We start from the raw sequence: 21,658 nt of genomic DNA, 5'->3' as shown, positions 1-21,658 counted from the left end.
GAATTCAGAAACAAAGAGCAAATTAAAGTATGGAACCATCTAAAACGGGCTGCCAGGGGTGCCTGCGTGGCTCAGTCATTAAGCGTCTGCCTTTGGCTCCAGTCATAATCCTGGGGTACTGGGATCGAGCCTTGGGCTCCCTGCTCGGTGGGAATCCTGCTTCTCCCTCTCCCACTCTCCCTGCTTGTATTCCCTCTCGCTGTCTTTCTCTGTCAAATAAACAACATCTTTTAAAAAAAATTAAAAATTAAAAAATGAAATGGGAAGCCAACAAGGCAAATGGCCAGGAGCCCCACCTGAGCCACCAGCACCCATCACCCCATGATGCCTGCCCGTGAGCACGGGGCTCCCGTGGGCAGGGAGAGTACTACTCGGCCTAAGCTGTACAACGATCTCACAAAACAGGACTCTCTGGAAACGTGTGAGGAGCTCTCCATGGGGCTTGACCTGCAGGCACGTGGCCTCTCTCCCTTCTGTTTGCCTAGACAAGGAGTCCAGGGAACCCTGTCCACACTAGCCAACACTCTTCATGGCATTCAGGAGGAGGCAGGACGGGGGAGTTTGATGACTTCTTGAAATTTTCTACGTTTCCTTAAGTTACACTGCCCTTGGAATTATATCAATTCCATTTTCCCCTCCCCCCCAGTTTGTAATGTAATTCTTTTTTTAATGGAAATATAACCACTTACTTGGAGCTTGGATTCAAAAAACTAGCAACTTAAAAAAATAAAAGATCAGCAATTAGATAATTTGGATGCAATGTGATTACTGACTGACATTTCTTATGCAGAATATGTTTACCTAGATACTTGGACAATCACTAGTAATTATATTATTGCTTTTTAAAAACAGAATTTACTTATTCTTCAATCGTTAATACAATAGCTCAGATTACATAGCAGCAAATGTTTTAAGAACTAAACCAGTAAAATAAAGAAATAAATAAATGTTTTCCTTACTTTCTTGGAAGATAAAGGTTTAGAAGCCAAGGAAAATCCATCCAAAATTTTGCCAATGTATCGAAGATCTTTCTCTGATTCTACAAAATGATGTCATTGATTAATTTCAGAAACAGAGAAGATTACAGTAAGACAAAAGACGTCAGTTTTTTATCTCCAAGAACACAAATACTACGAGTCACACATGATTAACTCGCAGAGATAAAAGTCAAGGGGAGAGAAGAATGGTACGTCAAGCCCTCACACCTCTGTTGACTCAGTGACTGGCAGTCTGGCCACAGCACCCTCGGCTGATTAGGTGGCCCCGGATGTGAGGCCACGGCTCTCCCAGACAAGTATCTCAACACGGTTTCTAGAAAAAGTACCTTAGGTCCTAAGCTAAGCCTAGGGGCACCAAAGAATAGACTCTGGAGTAAAAGATCTCAAGAAAGGGGGGCGTGGGTGGTTCAGTGGGTTAAGCCTCTGCCTTCCTGGGATGAAGCCCCGCATCCGGAATCTCTGCTCGGCAGGGAGCCTGCTTCTCTCTCCTCTCTCTCTGCCTGCCTCTCTGCCTACTTGTGATCTCTGTCTGTCAAATAAATGAATAAAATCTTAAAAAAAAAATCTCAAGAAAAACCATGAAGAGGACAAGTATGGTTAAAAATAAAATCATAACCATCAAAGAGCCATTTCTAAAACCAGGTGAAGAACCAGGGGGAGACTACCCTCCCCCAATTTCTTTAGCAACTATTCAAATAAAGCCACAGAAGACAATACAACCAGGTTAGCCAGTAATCTAATCCCAGCTCAGATTAAAATGTGCTTTTGCTTTTTTCCCAGACGAAATTCTAACAAGAGATAAAGATCACCAAAGATCACTCAGGAAACAGAATGACCAATCCCCTCTTGACCTGGAGCCAGGGATCGGCCATTGGTTATGGAGACAATCTCATGGATGGGGCTCTTTGATTCTCAAAGATTTCCAGAGCACAGCGGTTATGTCAAAAACCCATATGCAGGGGCGCCTGGGTGGCTCAGTGGGTTAAGCCGCTGCCTTCGGCTCAGGTCATGATCTCAGTGTCCTGGGATCGAGTCCCGCATCGGGCTCTCTGCTCAGCAGGGAGCCTGCTTCCCTCTCTCTCTCTCTCTCTCTCTCTCTGCCTGCCTCTCTGTCTACTTGTGATCTCTCTCTGTCAAATATATAAATAAAATCTTTAAAAAAAAAAAAAAAAAAAACTCATATGCAGGGGCGCCTGGGTGGGCTCAGTCAGTTAAACATCTGCCTGTGGCTAAGGTCATGATCCCAGGATCCTGGGATTGAGTCTCGAACAGGACTCCTTGCTCAGTAAGGAGCCTACTTCTCCCTTTCCCTCTGCTGCCCGCCTCCCCCCGCCCCCTGGCTTGTGCTCTCTGTCAAATAAATAAATAAAATCTTAAAAAAAAAGAAAGAAAGAAGAAACAAATGTGCATAAAGACAGAGCTACAGAATATTCAGAATATTTATTATAGCCATAGGGACCGTGAAAAAAAAATGAGTAGTTTAAAAATCAACCATGAAGGTACCTTGGTGGCTCAGTGGGTTAAAGCCTCTGCCTTTGGCTCAGGTCATGATGTCAGGGTCCTGGGATCGAGCCCCACATCGAGCCCCCCACATCTGCTCAGCAGGGAGCCTGCTTCCCCTCTTTCTCTGCCTGCCTCTCTGCCTATTTATGAACTCTCTCTGTGTCAAATAAATACATAAAATCTTTTAAAAAAAATTAAAAGTTAAAAAAAATAAAAATCAACCATGAAGATTGGCTAAATTTAGATTCACTCAATGAAAAACCTTAAGGTTAAAACTATAGTTGTGCCTGGGGTGGGAGAGGAGAGGGGACCATAGCAGAGAGGGGATAAGAGGAGCCTGGGGAGGTTGGGGAAAGTCACCAGCTCAGGCTTGACGAGGGGGCTTGATGAGGGGAAGGGTAGAATTCAGTCAATAGGCACAAAGGTGTTGTATAAAGGAAAAACCAAGGATTTGCCCCAGGAGGCAGATTTCAATATGCGTATCTATTACAGATTCATAATTATTATGTAATCAATATATAATGATATTTGTATTACATAATTAATACATATTAATATATTATGATAGAGTATTATGTTACTGTATTAACATAATCAAAATAAATAATTAACATGTTAGTATAATCTATAATACTAATATATTAATTTTTTTCTTTTCCTTTTTTTTTTTTTTTCCAAGAGGGGGCTGGGGAAGGGCACACGGAGAGGGAGAGAGAGAGACTTAAGCTGGCTCCATGCCTAGCAAAGGGCCTGATGCAGGGCTCCATCCCACAACCCTGAGATCATGACCTGAGCTGAAATCAAGAGTCAGACACATAACCAACTGAGCCACCCAGGTGCCCCACACATTTTCTTCCAAGTTATAAAAATACATAGTCTTAGTAGCAAATTTTGAAAATAGAGGTAATGAAAAGGAAGTGGTGACACCAACTAACATTCGGATGCATGCTCTCCCAGCATCTTGTGTAAAACCCTAGATTCTTTTTTGGTGATGAGGACAGAGGCCACCAACACTTATAGAGGCGCCCGGCATGTCTTAAGCCTTTTCTGTCCTTTACCAGCCCCGTGGGTGTGCCCTGGTCATGCCCACTGTGCAGGCAAGGACACTGAGGCACAGGGAGATGAAGCAGCCTGCCTGAGGTCACGACTGAGAACCGGGCAGAGCCTGGGCTGACAGCGGAGGTGGTCTGTCTTCAGAACGTGTGTTCACAGCCATTAAGCAAACTACCTCTAAAAACTGTTTTGAGCCTTTTTGTCTTCCAGACACGCAAAATGGGTATCCTTTCGGGAAGTTACGCTTGGCTCACTTAGATTATTCCAACATGTATGTTTCAGATATATTTTACAGGAGTTTGATCAGATTTGATGTGAGGACAGCTAGAAATGTCTCTGTAGATGGTTTATCTCAGCAATCGCCTCCTTACCTCACTTAGGTGCTTCTTACTATTCTAACCAAAGAAGAGAGGGTGCTCTTTATTCAGTCTTTGGCCAGGTACTGTGCCCAGCATGGAGTTATGCCACTTAACCCTCACAATGACCCTCAGAGTGGATGTGATCGTCACTTTACAAATGATGCCCAGAGAGGTTATGAGCCTCACCCAAGGTTCCCCCCTCACCCCCGCCATCCAAATCCAGTCACGTGACACCAATTCACATGTTACTCACACCAGTCCCACGCTATCTCCTCCCTACACCTTTTCTGGAAAGAAACACTGAACTACTACTTAGAACTATACGATCCAAATCCCAACAGACTCTTACTTGAAATCTAAGTTGCGTTGAGAGGTGTCTGCTTCCTAGCCCAAGGAGAGCCTCCTAAGAGCCAGGGACTCAAGTGGGAAGACAGGCTGGGCACCATGCTCCCCTTGCTGTAGGCCCCAACGTCCAGCCTCTGACCTGCTGCCTGAGCTGGCCTTCCTTGGCCCACTGCCCAGGTCCTCCAGCTTCCCTCTGCCCCCATGCTACCTCTACCCCACAGCACAAGCACCTGCCCTCATACTCAGTCCTTCCCTGATTCCAGATCTCTTCCCCCTCCCCACCTCGGCCTCGTCTCAACAGCTGGCTCTGGCTTCCCCCCAACCCCACCCCCGGTTTATATCTAGCTTCTGCCTTACCCCTTGCCCTGGGCCTCTCTTCTCCCCATCTTGTTTCTCACCCTGCATCTTTTACCCACAACTCCCAACTCCACAGAGGCTGACACTCCAGCATCAACGCTGCAACCCCTTCTTCCTATAATACCCTGACATGTGGTCCTACCACCAGTTGTGGGTCTGTGGAATTACCTTTCTGACTTTTATATTGCCTGGGTGCTGTCCAGCCATACAGTCCATCTCCAGGCTCCTCATCCTTCAAAATGGTGTCATATTTGGATAAAGTTTCCATGGCATAGATGTCATCATCTTCCTCTTCCAGGGCACCAACACCAAAAGCCTTCAAAAACAAGGTTCTGAACTGAGCAATTACAGGTTTTAGGGTGTGTCTCCGTGGAAGGATAAAGCTACTTTAAGGATGTGACCAAACAGACCACATTAGCACCCCAAGGTCACCAACAGACAAGAGAAGTGGGAGACTAGATTGACACACAGAATCAAGTTATCTTGGAAACAATGGCCAGAAGTGAATGCAAGGCCTCCAGCAGTGGGGCTGTCCTCTAGGCCCAGCAGCAGCTACCAGTCTGGGTCCTAACACAGGAAGGTGTGGAGAACACATCCAAGCAGCAATGCAGGAGGAGAAGAGGGCCTCCAAAAGAAGAAAGGCAGAATATTCATCTACTGTTCAGTGTAGCCAGGGCTGGAGAGCAAGATCTGAAGGCTACCACTACTGAAACAGCTATTGTAAGAACTCCTAATTATCATGGGACACAGCCTTCAACAAGCATCTCTTTTTGTTTAAAAAAACTGGGAGAAAACATGTATAGGAAAGAAAAGGCAATGACAAAATCTGCTAAATATAATTTAAGAAAAAGCCTCTAAATTAATGTGAGAGCACAGGCCATCAGGGAAAGCCCTGCATTTCCTCAAAGGTAAAAAGCAAGTCTCCCAAGTGAAATGTACACTCATGTTCCCAGTGTGGGGCTGGCAGCACTAGGAAACAGTCTGACAGGTAGTAAAACTTAGACTTGAACTTGGAGAGACAGATTGCAATTGGACTATTAATTAAATCAAAGGGGGAAACGTGCTTTTTCTGCTCAGCCCCACATGGGTGTGGGAAAGCAGTCCTCAGTCCTGGGAACACACAACTCCAACAAGAACATTAGGTCACAGGATGTCAGCGGTAAAATCAGGAAGGTGTGCTTCACATGTCTTCAGAAAAGACTGTACAGAAAACAGAACCACTTCTAAGTCTTCCTGTTAGTCAATGAATAATGAGTGACTACCGTATATATAATATGATATGGAAAGCATTCTCACTGTTAACGTTTCCATGTTCATGAAACAGAAACTTCTACCTGGCCTGAGATTCCCAGTTTTCTTCCTTTATTCACTCCAATCTCTCCAAGAAGATTGCTGGTCCCCTGGGGTCCCCCACCGAAAAGATTAAAATGTTCTCCTAAAGTTCCAAACAATGCTTGGTGGGGATCCAGGCCCTTGTAAGCCAGTCCATGCACATTATCTTTAGGTGTGAAATCCACAGGTGTGACATCTTTAGGGGCAAAGGTCACATTTTCAGGCACATAGTCATCATCTTCCTCCTGCTCACAATGAAGAAAAAGTGCAATGAAGGTGACTCACTAACTGGTGCAAAGTCCTGTAAAATACTATTTTCAAATGATTAATTCCAAACAGAACACTGACCGAACTTTCTTTTCCTCTATCACAAATCACTAAATCAAGTTCTTGATACTAACACAAACAGTGCCATTTTAACAATCTGAACAGACTTGGATATGTATGGTGCTGGCATGTTGCCGAATGCATTCTCTGACGTGAAGGTAGTTTTAGGGTGGGGGTATTTCAATGTTATGGGATCCAACTGATTTTTAAAATTATTTCCGACCCTAAAATTTCATGTTCATAAGGAAACAGATGTTTCTATACCAAATTCAAGGTCAGTCATCCCATACAATACCTCAGATCCCTCAGAGCCTCCAGGGGGTAAGGCACAGCCATAGATTTTTACTCCAGGATCTACAAAAGAGATTTCAGATACATTGGTTGCAAGCAACTGAAAATAAAGAAACCGGAATTACCGAGGCCATTTAGAGGTTCATGGAAGCCCTTATAAAAGCTGTTCTGGCTCTAGGGTCAGAGACGAATCACTCAGGAATTGTGTGCCACCCACACTCCGGCAATAATGTGCTCCATGACTCACCACTACTGCCCCAGCATCACGGAGAACCCGAAGGAAGCTATTTCTGTCATCTGGCTGGGGAGACCAAGGGCAAGAAATCAACAGAAAATCACCCTGTCAAACTGTGACACAATTTTGACAAGAGTAGGAAACGGTTTCACGTGGTGCTAGCAGGAATACAAACTGGTACAATGCTTCCAAAAGGCTGTTACGCACGACACACAGAAAGCCTCAAAATACAGTTGACCTCTTGGGAATATAAACTGGTAGAGCTACTGTGGAAAACAGTATGGAGGTTCCTCGAAAAATTAAAAACAGAAACACCGGGGTGCCTGGGTGGCTCAGTGGGTTAAGCCTCTGCCTTCGACTCAGGTCATATCTTCGGGTCCTGGAATCGAGCCCTATATCAGGCTCTCTGCTTGGCAGGGAGCCTGCTTCTCTGCCTCTCTCTGCCTACTGCTCTGCCTGCTTGTGGTCTCTCTCTCTCCCTCTCTGTCAAATAAATAAATAAAATCTTTTAAAAAATAAATAAAAATACAAATAAAAATAAAAACAGAAACACCATGTGATCCAATAATTCCACTATTGGGTATTTATCCAAAGAACAAAAAAATATTACTTTGAAAGGATACAGGCACCCCTATGTTTATTGCAGCATTATTTACAACAGCCAAGATACAGAAGCAGCCTAAGCATCTGTCAACAAACAAATGGATAAGAAAGATGGGGTACATCTAAGTATGCAATGGGATACTACACAGCCATAAAAAAGGATGAGATCGTGCCTTCTGTGACATGGACAGACCTAAAGGGTATTATGCTAAGTGAGATAAGTCAGACTGAGAAAGATAAGTATCATATGACTTCACTCATATGTAGAATCCAAAAAAAAAAAAAAAAAACAAATAGCAGAATCAGGTTTATAAATACAGAGAACAAATTGATGATTGCTAGAGGGAAGGAAGCAAAATGGGTGAAGGCAAGTGGGCGATATAGGCCTCCAGTTATGGAATGAGTAAGTCACGGGACTAAAAGGCCCAGCACAGGAAACAGAGTCAATGATATTATAATAGCATTGTGTGGTGACAGATGTAGCTACGCTGGTGGTGAGCACAGCATAATGTTTAGACTTGTCAGATCACTAGGATGTACACCTGAAACCAATGTAACACTATGTGTCAACTGTACTCAAATTTAAAAAAATGTTTAAAATACAGTTGACATTTGAACAACATAAGTTTGAACTGCACGGGTACATCTATACACAGAATTTTTACAGTACAGTTAATGTAACTATATTTTCTCTTCCTTCTGATTTCCTTAATAATTTTTTTTCTATAGCTTACTTTATTCTAAGAATAAAGTATAGAATACATATAACATACAAAATACATGCTAGTTGACTATGTTATCAGTAAGGCTCCTGGTCAACAATAGGCTATTAGCAATTAAGTTTTTGGGGAGTGAAAAGAAATATGTGGAAATATAACACTGTATATTAATTATACTTGAAAAGAAACAAATGAACAAACAAACAAATAAACATTATATGTGGATTTCCGACCACCCACAGGGTTAGTGCCTCTAACCCCCTTGTTCAACAGTCAACAGTACAGGCATACAACTTGACCCAGCAATTTTATTTCTAGAAACATGGAGCCATTAATAAGTATGCTATAGGGGCGCCTGGGTGGCTCAGTGGGTTAAAGCCTCTGCCTTCGGCTCAGGTCATGATCCCAGGGTCCTGGGATCAAGTCCCACATCGGGCTCTCTGCTCAGTAGGGAGCCTGCTTCCCCCCCTCTCTCTGCCTGCCTCTCTGCCTACTTGTGATCTCTGTCTGTCAAATAAATAAATAAAATCTTCTAAAAAAAAAAGTATGCTACAGGGGCACCTGATGGCTTAGTCAGTTAAGTGGCTGACTCTGGCCCAGGCCATGACTTCAGGGTTCGCAGATGGAGCCCTGCATCAGATGCCCTGCTCAGCAGGAAGTCTGCTTCTCCCTCTGCCTCTGCCACTCCTCACCTCCCCACCCCCCCATATCTGTTCATGTTCCCTCTCTCACTCTCCCTCTCTCAAAAAAACAACAACAACAAGAAACTATGCTACATTATGAATGGAAATCAATATACATACCAGGTTTCTGTCGGCGTGGTTTTCTCTTTACTCGAGGTCCGACTCCTTGTCCTTCCTTCCAACCCATTTTTCTCAGCAATTCAAAACCAATAGATAATCTAGGATATCAAGGTACTGCATGTGAACTTCCTTTTATGATACTAGAGGACAGTAGGAAATAAGCAGCCTTTCGGTCCCTGTCTAGCTCACACCCTTGTCGTGTCTGAGCCCTTAAAACACAGCCCAGGGGCACCTGGGTGGCTCAGTGGATTAAAACCTCTGCCTTCAGCCCAGGTCATGATCCCAGGGTCCTGGGATCGAGCCCCATATCGGGCTCTCTGCTCAGCAGGGAGCCTGACTTCCTCCTCTCTCTCTGCCTGCCTCTCTGCCTACTTGTGATCTCTGTCTGTCAAATAAATAAATAAAATATTAAAAAATAAAAAATAAAACACAGCCCAACCTCCCTCCACATCAGCCCCACAAGGCCCTGCTGTGCCAGCCACAGCTGACCAGATTTGGGTGCACGCCCAACCTGGGGAAGTTGATCGGAAGCCCCCTCTGCTGGGCCTTTGGAATGGATACCTGGGGACTCTATATGGTCCTTGTCAAGTCTGTGGCCTGGGAAACCATGCGTCTGAGGCAGACACATCAGGCCACATGCCTAAGAGCAGAATAAGGAGATACGCAGAAAGAGCAGGTAGGATGAGGCAGACAGGAGAGAGCCCTTAAGGCTTCTGAGAGAAAGGGAGGGAAGGCACCCCAGTTCCTAACAGCACACCAGCCTCCATAAACCCCAGCAGCATAGCTACTCACTGGAGCTCTAGAACACACCATAAGCAATAAAAATGCAAAGATCCTCTTGGCAAAACCCCCTTGTGCACTCAAGCTAGGCTTCTCCCACTTGTAACCAAACTACTCATAATTAGGATCATTACACATATGCGAAGCAGTGATGCCAAGATCAGAAAAGTTAGAATTAAATTCTTCTCACTTTGCTGGTGTTATGAGGTCATCAAGCAGAGTAGCTCCAGGAATGGGGGCAGTAGCAGCTGCTAACTGCCTGGCCTTTTCTCGTATTCTATCTTTGGTTTTGGAAGCAAAATCATCCGTGGTAACAATCGCTTTAGGTGCTATCCCAAATTCACTAAGATCCTTAAAAAAAAAAAACATTCAGACAGAATTACTTACATCATTTGGTAAGTGATTAACTGTAATACATCAGATGCCTTTATTTCTTAAAAGAAAAAAATATTAAAACTACACAACTGATGGGTCACCTGGCTGGCTCAGTCAGAAAAGCATAGGACTCTTGATTTCAGGGTCGTTGAGTTTGAGCCCCATGTTGGGTGTAGAGATTACATAAATGAGTAAATAAAAACTTCAACAAAAAAACAAACACACAAACAGAAACTACACAGCTGAACTGGAGATCAGTGGAGCAGCTGACTTTACATCTGACTTTGGCACCCTCGCCTAAGCTAAGGACAGTGGCAGAAGACGGGGCATGACAATGGCCACTCAGTGAGCCCACAAGAGGCACAGCCAAGCTAGGAAGACAGGAAGTAATTAAAATACACTAATTACTTTTACAGTAAGTAAGTGTGTTCCTCTTGGACAATATTTCAAAGGTTAGAGTGCAGAGGGCAAATAGAGTCACAGCCAGCAAGCATTCCTCAGCACACCTACATGCTACTTTGAAGTGTTTTTGCATTTCCTGTTGGCTGCCTTTCCAGCAGTCTGTGCCTCTCCCGCATTTCTCACAGAGCTCTGAAGTGTGCAGGTGTCTGCCTTCCTCTCTGCCACCATGCACTCCCCGAGTGGTGTGCCAGTACATGTGCTGGGACCAGAGAAAGGCTGGCAAATGGGGGGTTCATGTCTTTTCTAAGCCAGTCTTTGGAGCCCATTTCCTTTGCCAAAGACTGCTTTAAGAATCAACAGGTAAGGGGCGCCTGGGTGGCTCAGTGGGTTAAAGCCTCTGCCTTTGGCTGAGGTCATGATCTTGGGGTCTTGGGACTGAGTCCCGAATCAGGCTCTCTGCTCAGCGGGGAGCCTGCTTCCCTCTCTCTCTCTGCCTGCCTCTCTGCCTTCTTGTGATCTCTGTCAAATAAATAAATAAAATCTTTAAAAAAAAATTTTTTTTAATTAAAAAATTTTTAAAAATTGAAAAAAAGAATGAGCAGGTAAAACAACCTGCCCAGGGCACCTGGGGCGGGGGGGCATGCCTCAGTTGGTGTCTGACTCTTGGTTTGGGCTCAGGTCATGATCTCGGGGTCAGGAGATGGAGCCCCACGTTGGGCTCCCACTCAGCGGGGAGTCTGCTCAAGATTTTCTCTCTTCCTCTCTCCCCTCCTCGACACTGTGCGCTCTCTCGCCTTCTCTAAAAATAAATAAATAAATCTTAAAAAACAAAAAAAAAAACAATCTGCCCAAGCAGACATGAGGGAAAATCCATGGCAGGACTCATGTGAATGGTTTCCTTGCTCCCAAGAAAAGATAACCAAGGAAAAAAGTCCTCCTTCCAGTGGATATTGGCATCCTGGATGTACCATCTGGAACTCCTGCTGCCACGGTGGCACCACAGGTAGGGCTAGTATGAGGACAAGCTGACTTGCAGAATATGGCTGAGAAGAGAGGACCTGGGACCTCGCTGACATCTAGACGTCTTGTTGCATGAGTCATGCTTCCTTATAGATTATGCTAATCAAATAGGAAGGGGACCTCGGCTTGCCTCTTACCTACAGCCTAAAGCATGTTAATAGTGTTTGATTTAATCTTTATCACAAATGAATCCACAACTAGGTTTTAAGGCAAGAGAGGTTTAATTTTAAAACAAACTGGAGCCCATCCCGCAGGCCAGTAGGACACCTCCCCCCTACCAGCCCCAATTTACCCTTAAGAAGGTGGCAGTCATCATTGCTTTAATGATGGGCCCAGATGCCTGCATGTGGCTCCCTTTTGCTCTTTGCTGGTCTAGTGGCTCCCAGTTCCTTCAACTGCAGCATGCCCGGCAGTTACTGTGGAAGCTCCATGGGTGCTGCACTGAGGGGGCTACTGGGGCCTTTTCAAGGAAGTTTGCCTATAAACGACTTTCCTCTCCACTCTTTTTTTTTTTTTTAACAGATTTATTTGTTTATTTATTTATTTATTTGACAGACAGAGATCACAAGTAGGCAGAGGCAGGCAGAGAGAGAGAGGGGAAGCAGGTTCCCTGCTGAGCAGAGATTCCTGATGTGGAGCTTGATCCCAGGACCCCGAGATCATGACCTGAGCTGAAGGCAGAGGCTCAACCCACTGAGCTACCCAGGCGCCCCTCCTCTCCACTCTTAACTTTAGAAACTGGCCCCAGCGTAAGATGTTCTCCCAGTGAACACGAATCCATTGATGTACAGAGCACACTAGTCCAAATACGTAAAAAATAAAGCCTCGCAAATAAAGAAGGCATTGTCCACTGAACGTTCTGGGGACAGCATAGGTGCTACAACAGCCAAGTGTACACATCCCACTGGCTAAGTGGCCATGAAAGTTCTGCATACCCACCTCTTCATCCATAAAATCTTCTGGACCAAGAACAGCTTTGTCTGCCCTGTTCTGTCGTGAAGACACAAAAGAAGAGGGAGTCCATCCTTGGAAGAAAAGCATTTAGAATATTACAATTTTGGTTTATAATTAAATTATTCAATAACACTGCAGTTATGGGCTGAAGACCCCCTGATACCTATAAACTCTTAGCTCCTTCCCATCTCCCTGCTCCTACGGACATAATTACATAATAATTAAATTATTACAGTGAACTTGGCAATCTTTTCACAAGTAGATGTGAGTAAAAAGGTGCAAGGTCACCTTAAAAGCAGGACTACTCTGAGAGCAGCATGATAGCAACAGATACCAACTTATTTAGCATATCGCCGGAATACTATGTCAGGGTACCTGAGTCAGCAGTGAAAGGGTGTCTAGAACCAGAGTCAGAGAAGCAACACAGGGAACACTCAGGGCCCCTGGCCCAAGGACTCAACCTGGCTAGTCTGAGGGCAGCTGTGCCCACCCAAGGCCCCCAGTTCCGTCCCAGTCCCGAGTCCTGTAACACCACTCCTGCTCCCTGTCCACAGTCACCAAGCATGTGCCATGCTTACACTGTGAGAACGGTCTGGAGGTCAAAGATGTCTGTAATCTTCTAAGATATACTTTTTTAGTTTTCTCTACAACTGACACACCTCCTCTCTCATTTCCTATGAGAGTCTTATGGACCTAAGGAATATGGGGCAGATCCCCTGTTGGTCAGTGGGTAGAGCAGGTTTCTGGGCAGGCATGGGAGACACCCCCAGCTACCCAGGAATGGGGATCAGCCTTCCTCCACTTTGGAGTTCTGGAGTTCTGCCTGATTTCTGCACAGTCCTCCTCAGGGTAGAGATACTGCAGAGTATTAACCTATCACAGTCTACCTGACAATCACTTGAGCTGGTCTTACTACAGCGGACAGCACAGCTATAATTGCAACAGTCAGCAGTGTATCCGAGTCCTTCTTACTTCACAAACCCTACCGCCATTTTTTACATTTTAATGTTAAAAATAAGTACACTAATTTAATAGTGCCTTAGTCACTTACCTTGGCCTTTCCTAATAGTAAGGCTGACTATTCCATAGCTTTTCTAGCATTTCTGGGCTAGAGTTTCAAATACCTTGATCATTTGCTCACTGAACTGCTCTTTCTGGATACTAAACTTGAAACCACCTATTGACCCCAACTATTTTTCTCACGTGGCTTGTTCTTGCTTTCCTGCACTGCTTTTTTCATCTCTATCGTACTGTTGTTCTATACAAGTTATTGTATATATCTATAAAAGAACTGCTCCATCTTCTTCTTAACAGCTGCTACAGGAATGACTCGGTTCATCCTACCCTTGTATCAGACATAAAAAAGCCATTTTCCTCCAGTTCCTGTGAGAACATTTTAAAAAACATGCATTACTTTAAACAAGGCAGAGCTTATTAACTACTGCGTAATGTGAAAATTGTAACTGATTTTTTCTTCAGGTCGAGAGCAGGCGCTGACAAGTGCTGCTGTGGTCCCCAGTGTTAGGAGGGAGCATCTCTGACCCTCAGTGGCCTCATCCACACAGCAGCTCTGACACCTGTCCTCCTCAGTCACTGAGTCATGTGAGATGAAGGTTACCTAAATGAATGTATGTGAAAGCAACTTCGTGTATTGCCGGCAAGATGGGATAGACAACGGAAGTCATGATCATCACTTAAACATCTGGTTAGAATGCATCTTTTTTTTTTTAAGTGAAGGAAAACTTTCCCTCTCGGATTGTAATGAATGACACACCAGTGGACTCTTGCAAACATGCCAAAGGCTGAAAGAACACAAAAGTCTATGGTGTGTGTATATTAAAGTGTTTAAAGAAAGTTTTTTGTTTGTTTTTGTTTTTAAAGGGAGAGGTGGAAGAGGGGGAGAAAACTTATGCTATTTCAGTCATTTGCTTCAGCAATTTTAGAGCTCCAAGCAGGAAAATCATACCTTCCTTTGAGCCAACAGTATTGAAGTACCCAGCAGAGAAACCTCCGCTAAACGCTCCATGAAATCGTTTATATCTTCCTTTTTCATCTCTGACAGTCTGATCCTGAAGAGGAATTGGTTTCTTTGGTCTTTCACCTGAAAAAAATATTTCGGGTGAGAGAGAAGGGGATGGTGGATTAGAAACTCTTTAGACAAAATGTCATTTCTTGAATATAATGAACTGTTCACTTCTTGTAATTTCAAATATAACAATTTTTTTAAAAGAGTTATTTATTTATTTGAGAGAGAGTGGTGGGGAGGGACAGTAGGAGAGGGAGAGAGAATCTGAAGCTGACCCCACACTGAGCACAGAGCCCAATGCAGGGCTGGATCTCACCACCCTGAGATCACAACCTGAGCTGAAAGTAAGAGTGCTCGACCGACTGAGCCTCCCGGGCGCTCCCCAGCTGTAACAATTTTAACTAAGTTTTTTATTCCTAGACTTTACCTGCTTATACAGTTTAGAAAGTAACACATGATATCAAGCTTCTTTAGAGTTCTAAGGCAAATATAGATATTTCTTATCTGCATCAGATAAACATTTCAGCAAGAATGGCCTGATTCCCACAAAATTCTAACATGTAAACTGAATTACATGCTGGTTGGTGGGGAGGTTCCAACAGATGGAGGTAAACTCCACAGGCAGTGCTGGAGACAAGTCACTGGGCTGACACTTGGCACTCAGAGCTTTGGGACAGAAGGAACCCTTCTGTATTTCTTCTAGAACTTCACAGCATCCCGAGTCCAGATTTTTTCCTTTGATATTGCCTGTTCTCCCCAAATCTTAAGAGTTTCCTTATTTCTGGCAATCTCCTGATTCCATAGTTACTACTCTTTAGACTTAATCCTTTTCCTGCTCTCCTGAGCAAGGACGGGTTGCTACAACACACAAGCAAAAAGGAACTCAGTAAAGTCTAAAAGTTCCTTAAGTTTAAACTTTCAGGCCCTATGACATATATCACGGCCTCATTTTATCAACTGCAATTCAGAATCCTGAATCTATTTAAAATAAAAAGTAACCATCAAGTTATTTTCAAACATTCAGCACAGAAAGCAAGTAATAGAGCAGTTAAAGGCGGGGAGCTGAGAGCCACAGAGCTCTCACCCGACCTTCCCAGCACCAGGACTTCCATCATCTTGATTTCTCTCTGCCCCCTGACATGAATAGCAATAGCTATTTCATAGAGTTGTTATGGAAATGGAGTAGGATAATGCCTATAAAATGCTTAGCAAGAAGAGATACACAATAAACACTTTTAAAATACTAGCTGCCATTATTATTATTACCATTATTGTTATTATGATATACAGTAGGAAAGCCTATGTGTACCTGTTATTTCAATAATTAAGCCAGTTACTCCTTCTGGAAGGTGGAACAACAAGTAGAGGAACTTATGGCCTTGGAGTCCTAAATTCTTCCCAGTAACTTTTGAGGTCTTTAAGTCATTTCTGGAGTATAACCCAGAGCAGAGCAGTCAAAAGCTCAGGTTCTGAAGACCAGGAGATCTGGGTTCAAATCCCCCTCTCTTATTACTGCTAGCTTGGTGAACTTGGGTAAGTTACTTGAACTCTCTAAGCCTCACCCCCCACAACTGTAAAAGTAGGGAAGGGGGCGGTGGGGGGATGAGGTAGCTGAGTGATGGATACTGAGGAGGGATGTGCTGTGATGAGCACTGGGAGTTACACGCAACTAATGAATCACTGAACACTTCAACAAAAAACTAATGATGTACTCTACAGTGGTTAACTGAACATAATAAAAAATAAATAAATAAGAAATAAAGGTAGGGTGAGGAACAGAGCCTACCTGGTAGGCTTGCGCACATGCAGAGGCCTGAGCACAGTGTCTAGTCATAGCGAAGCTCGGTCAATATCAGCTACAATTTCATTTCACTCTAAAGAGCTGAATTACAACTTGGGCCCCCTAATCCAAGATTGTCACTGTTGCTTAGAAATGCGTTTCACGCGATCCACTCCCACGCGTGCCCCTGGCATGATTCCTGGCTAAGGCAAGGTTTCTCAACTTCAGTGCTATCGGCAGTCAGCACCAGCTGATTCTTTGTGATAGGACGGTCCCGTGCACCGTGGGACGGTCAGCAGCACCCCTGACTTGGAACGCCAGACCCCAGCCAGGAAGCATGGCTCCCCCCGCCCGGCTTGACAACCAAAAATGTCTTCAGACTTTGCCAAATGTCCTCCAAGAGGCAAAATCAGCCTCGACTGAGAACCACTGGGCAGGGCCTGCCAATGCGAGGTGCTATTCTTACTCGGCTCTCAAGATGCTCTTAATCAGGAGGGGGGATAAGATCTGCAGACAACTAGGTGGAACCTGTGGTGGCAGATCCTGAGGGCCGACCAGCACGGCGGGCAGGAGCCCCACAGGAAGACGCCACCTCTAATCACATCAGGAAAGAACTCCGGGGAGGAGGTGACATTTTAGCCAGGCCCTCTTATAATTACTGCTACTAATAACAACTAATCCCTTCTTTTCACACATATTATCTCACTCATCGTACCCGATAAGGGTGCTCTGACCTGATTCAGTAACTGCCCCAATGTCCACAGCTAATAAGCACAAAGTTGCAATCAGATCTCAATTCTGCTTCCAAGCCAGGAACATCACCTGGACTGTCTTTCACCATGGAAGCAGCCCTGTACTAGGCTCTGGGTGTAGAAAACCAACCACAACCCTGTCCCTGTTTCCAGGGCCCTCAGAGCCCAGCAGAGGAGACCTGAATATAGAGGAACTCTTCCGATGATGTACAAGAACCACTTCATAGTCTCCTTCGTGAGCAGGATCTGATAGCTACTGACAGAGACACAATTCCCAAAAGAAGCATTAATTCAGTAAACAGGAAGTCTAGAAAGATAACATCAGATGTTTTGAAAAAGTAGTCTAGTCTGACTGGAAGGCAGGCAAGGAGCAGAAGATGGAACTAGAAGGGCAGATAGTGCAGAAGGCCTTGAACTCAGTACTTCAGGGTCTGTGGTATGTCTGGGCAGTGGGGGGAAACCACAGACAGTCTTAAGTGGGAGAGTCATAACGTCAAGGAGGAAAATTGTCCTTAAGTTAATCTGAGTACAGGATGAACCAGAGATGAGAACTCCAGAGACAACTAAAGTATCTAATGAGAGAGGTAAGTACTGGTGCCCTCTTCCCTCCAGGCCAGAGAGCCTATGTGTCTAGGGTCTGTGTGTGACAGACAGTTTGGCCGCTGTCTCTTAACCAGTAAAACTTCCTCTCAGTAGCAGCAACTTTAATTAAGGAGTAGAGTCCCTCCTCTACCAATGTTTATCTAACCTGTCACTAAAACTTCAAAGCAGAAGGAAAAGTGATTATTGGTCTAGTATGTTATACCGTAAAATGCACTCAGAGGGCATTTACACATCAAAGTGCATAGGAAACAATGTCTCAATCTTCAAAACTACCAATGCTGAGAAGTTAAAGAATGATCTTAGGCTGGGGGCATAAAGGGTCTACAAATCCAATGCCCCTTCCTTCCATTTCAAAAGCGTGGTTAGGTCATTAGACTTCATTTCAGATTCTGTGCATCACCAAAGAGGAAGAATTAGAAGAATGTAGGTCAAATAGTTGATGGCTTACAATATGTCACTCACAAGGAAACAAGTGTAAAACCAGAAATATAGAAATGTATTAACAGCTGCCCAGCCTGGCTGTAATAACCTTCACCCATGCATGTTTAACCCCTGCCCTCTTTCTGAATAGCGAGATCTACCAGTTTTCAAGGAATCCTATCCTGCTGTCTCAGGGCTCTCTGACAGCTTGTGTAGGCTATTTCCTGTCTATATCATATAAGGTAGCACTTACAAAACTCCTACTTTTGTTTCAACTAGATTTAAAACTCTTCCAATACAGGATCTCTGTCAACAAATTCTTTGAGATCATGAGGTGATGTGTTTGCCAGTAAAGTTAATGTGATCTTAGCCTATGTTAAAGAACTACAGTCTAGGGCACCTGCGTGGCTCAGTCGGGTAAGTAACTGGCTTCAGCTCGGGTCATGATCCCAGGGTCCTGGGATCAAGCCCCACATTGGGCTCCCTGCTCAATGGGGAGCCTGCACTCCTTCTCCCTCTGCCTGCTGCTCCCCCTGCTTGTGCGCTCTCTCTCTCTCTCTCTCTCTCTCTGTCAAATAAAATCTTTAAAAAATAGTAAAAATAAAAAATAAAGAAGTACAGTCTAGAATGAAGGACATACCAATGGTAGCTCTGCTCCACCCACACTCTGGTCCCATATTTAGAGAAAGGCTCTGACAAATTGGGGTTTCAAGGGCTTTAAACTGAATATATTGGGGTGCCTGGGTGGCTCAGTCATTAAGCATCTGCCTTTGGCTCAGGTCATGATCCCAGGGTCCTGGGATTGAGCCCCACATTGGGCACCCTACTCAGTGGGAAGCCTGATTCTCCCTCCACTTCCCCTGCTTCTGTTCCCTCTCTCACTGTACCTGTCAAAAAAATAAATAAAATCTTAAAAAAAATAAACTGAATATATTAAAGGGTGTTGAGTGCAGTACAGAGATGTCTTAGAGGAAATCCAAGAGCTGTCTTTAAACACATAAGAAACTTTCAGAAGACTAGTGTCCCTCTGTCTTTGGTAAGCAGAGAGTAGAAGTAGGGCCAGCGTCCAGTAAAATTTTCTAATGATTGGAACTGCTTGTAGGAAACAAAAGGGTAATCAGTGGAAAGTACAAAAGTACAACTAACCTGGTAAAATGTGATCAGGGTGGAAAATAAGATCCCACCAACAGAAGGCTTGCAAGTAACTCCTAGCCACCACGCCTCCTTGGTCCTTCCCACAGGACTAGAACTGCCATCAGTCCTTACTGGGCACTCATTGCTGAACAAATCGAGTCATTAACGGATCAGCCCAGAAACATGAGAGAGAACCTTACCTCACTTTACCCTCACTTCTATATTTCAGCAGCAAGTCTGGTCTGCTCTGCCTTCAACCTACACCTCTACCCATACCATTACTTATCCCCTCCACTGCTAACACCCCAGTCCAAGCCATCATCATCTCAAGACCTCTTTTTCTTTCTGCTAATCTCCCTCAATCAGTTTTGCCCACCACTCCCCAGCCCGCCTATTCTCAAAATCGAGGGCTAAATAATCTTAAAAATATACATTTCTCCCCTGTGTAAAACCCCGCAATGACTCTGCAACACTTAGTATAAAATCCAAACATCCTTACACACTACGGAGATGCAGCCCCTGCCTCCCCCTCTGACATCATCTCTACCAGTCTCCCACTGGTGTCGGCTCCACCCACACCAGTCCTGCCGGTCCCTCAATTTGTCAAACTGGCTGTGACTTCAGAAATTTTGCACCCGCTGCTCCTTTTGATTGAAATGTTCTTTTACCCAAATCTTCATATGGTTGGTTCCTTCCTCAGTTTCAAGTCTGAGCTCAAACGTCCTCTTCCAGGGAAGACAATGCCCGACCACCCACCCCGGTTCTCACACGAGCCTGTTTCGTCATCTTTCTGTTTCCCACCCCTCAGGGTCTCTTATCAATCCCTCCAGAACGTGAGCACCCCAAAGCACACCGCACGTCTCTCGTCTCTGTTCCCGACACCAGTAGCGAGAAAGCCTTGCCCGCGGGGCCACCCGAGGCCCGGCACAGGGTTGAGCGGTTTTGCCCGGAATCCTGGACCTGTTTCTCACAGACCCCAGCGACCAATCTGGCCCGCACCTTCTTCCAGCGGTTCCAGGCCTGTCCCATAGCTGACTAAGTCCTCATCGCTGTCACTGTCCAGCGCCGCCATGCTGCTCCCTTCCGGGCCCCGCCCCCTCGCTACGGATGCCTCCAAGGGCCTAAAGCCTTCAGCCCTTTCTCCGCGAACCTAAACGAAGCTCTGAGTGCTGGTACCGGAGCGTGCCGGCGAGCCAGCTCTCGCCCGGCGCTTGGTAGTTCTCCACCCGGTCTTAACCAGAGCCGGACGCCACAGGAGTTGCCTCGGGGGCTCTGGCAGCCAGGACATCCCATCCTAGCTCCGCATTGAGCTGGTCAGGAGGAGGCGCTTGGGAGAATCTGGAAGTCACCCAGAAGTCCCGCCGCGGGGCTGGTGCCCGATGTTGTATGCCCGCCCCCACCCGCTGGCCCCCGACCGCCCCCCCACCTCCCTGCCCGCAACCCCCAATCCCACCTTCACTCCCACTCCCACCCCGCCACCTGCTGGAAAAGTGCCTGTCCTTCCTGCTATGCACACGCGCTTTGTATATATCACTCTTAGGTTTGCATAGGTGGAGTCCCCTTCCAAACCTGCGGAGGATTCCCAATCTCTGGAACTCCGATGTCCATGGTTAAGGGAACTCGGGAGAAAGAGAGAAAGAGAGAGTGTATGTGAGAGAGGAAGGAGGGAAGGAGGGAAAAAGGAAAAGAAAAAGGGGAAGAATATTAAAAAGAGAAAGAAGACGAGAAAAGGGAAACAAAAAGCCAACAGACCTGTAAAAGGCTGCTGTGAGGGGCAGTGGGGACCCTCAGGACGTCCCTATGGAACCTAAAGAAAGAGCCATCTCTCAAATGGGGTGCTGTCATCCCAAACTCCCAAACTCCTTTTTACAGAGGGGAAAGACGAAACTCAACTAGTAAGGGGTGAGGTTAAGATGAAAACCAAATCTGGAAGCCCAGGTTTTCAAAATGAGGGTCAGGAGCTGGGATGAGTCAGAAACACCAAGGTGTTGTTAAAATTTCCTTTATCCATCCCCCAGGGCTTCCAAAGCAGAATCTCTGGGAGTGGGGCTGTTGCTTGAGCACTCACTCTAACCACCCGCTGATCTCAAAGCCTTTGCGTTCACTCTTCTCTTGTCTTGGAATGTCCTTCTCCCAGATGCCACATGACTCATTCCCTCACCTTCTTCAGTTATCTGCTCAAAGGTTACTTTCTCAGTGAAGTCTTCTATGACCCTATTTTTAAAACAACCCCTATTTTTTCTGTGCTCCGTGGGGAGTCTGCTTCTCCCTTTCCCTCAGCCCCTCCCCCACCCCTAGTGCAGGAGAACGTGCGCCCGCTCACGTTCTCTCTCTCTCTCTCTCTCTCTCTCTCTCTCTCTTTTTTCTCTCTCTCTCAAATAAAATCTTTTAGAAATAAATAAAAACAACTCCCATTTTGCAACACTATCCCACCTTACCCCACTTTACATTTTTCCACAGCACTTCTCACCTTTAATACTCTGTAAT

The 21,658-nt window shown here is 45.2% G+C and overlaps 1 protein-coding gene across 2 annotated transcripts in view; it reads right to left on the bottom strand.

Annotated features, from left to right (window-relative positions):
- The window catches only part of GPATCH1 (G-patch domain containing 1), a 44,140-nt gene extending 23,859 nt beyond the window's left edge, over positions 1-20,281 (bottom strand). Inside the window, exons 1-9 of one of the 2 annotated variants that reach the window (XM_032841832.1) lie at positions 20,171-20,281; positions 14,423-14,557; positions 12,442-12,527; positions 9,896-10,056; positions 8,926-9,023; positions 6,570-6,628; positions 5,950-6,192; positions 4,784-4,931; positions 960-1,039 (exon numbers count right to left, since the gene is read on the bottom strand). In XM_032841832.1, coding sequence (XP_032697723.1) covers positions 960-1,039; positions 4,784-4,931; positions 5,950-6,192; positions 6,570-6,628; positions 8,926-9,023; positions 9,896-10,056; positions 12,442-12,527; positions 14,423-14,557; positions 20,171-20,243 — 1,083 coding nt within the window. In that variant the 5' untranslated portion in view covers positions 20,244-20,281. Of the gene's footprint in view, positions 1-959; positions 1,040-4,783; positions 4,932-5,949; positions 6,193-6,569; positions 6,629-8,925; positions 9,024-9,895; positions 10,057-12,441; positions 12,528-14,422; positions 14,558-16,268; positions 16,501-20,170 lie in introns of those variants that run through there. The other variant, XM_032841833.1, reaches the window with a different exon arrangement.
- Between the last annotated feature and the right edge of the window lie 1,377 nt (positions 20,282-21,658).

Source organism: Lontra canadensis, unplaced genomic scaffold (assembly GCF_010015895.1).
Source record: "Lontra canadensis isolate GAN:19392208 unplaced genomic scaffold, GSC_riverotter_1.0 scaffold125, whole genome shotgun sequence".
Lineage (NCBI taxonomy): Eukaryota > Metazoa > Chordata > Mammalia > Carnivora > Mustelidae > Lontra > Lontra canadensis.
Note: the sequence above shows the minus strand (reverse complement) of the source record. Positions and strands in the feature narration are given on the sequence as shown.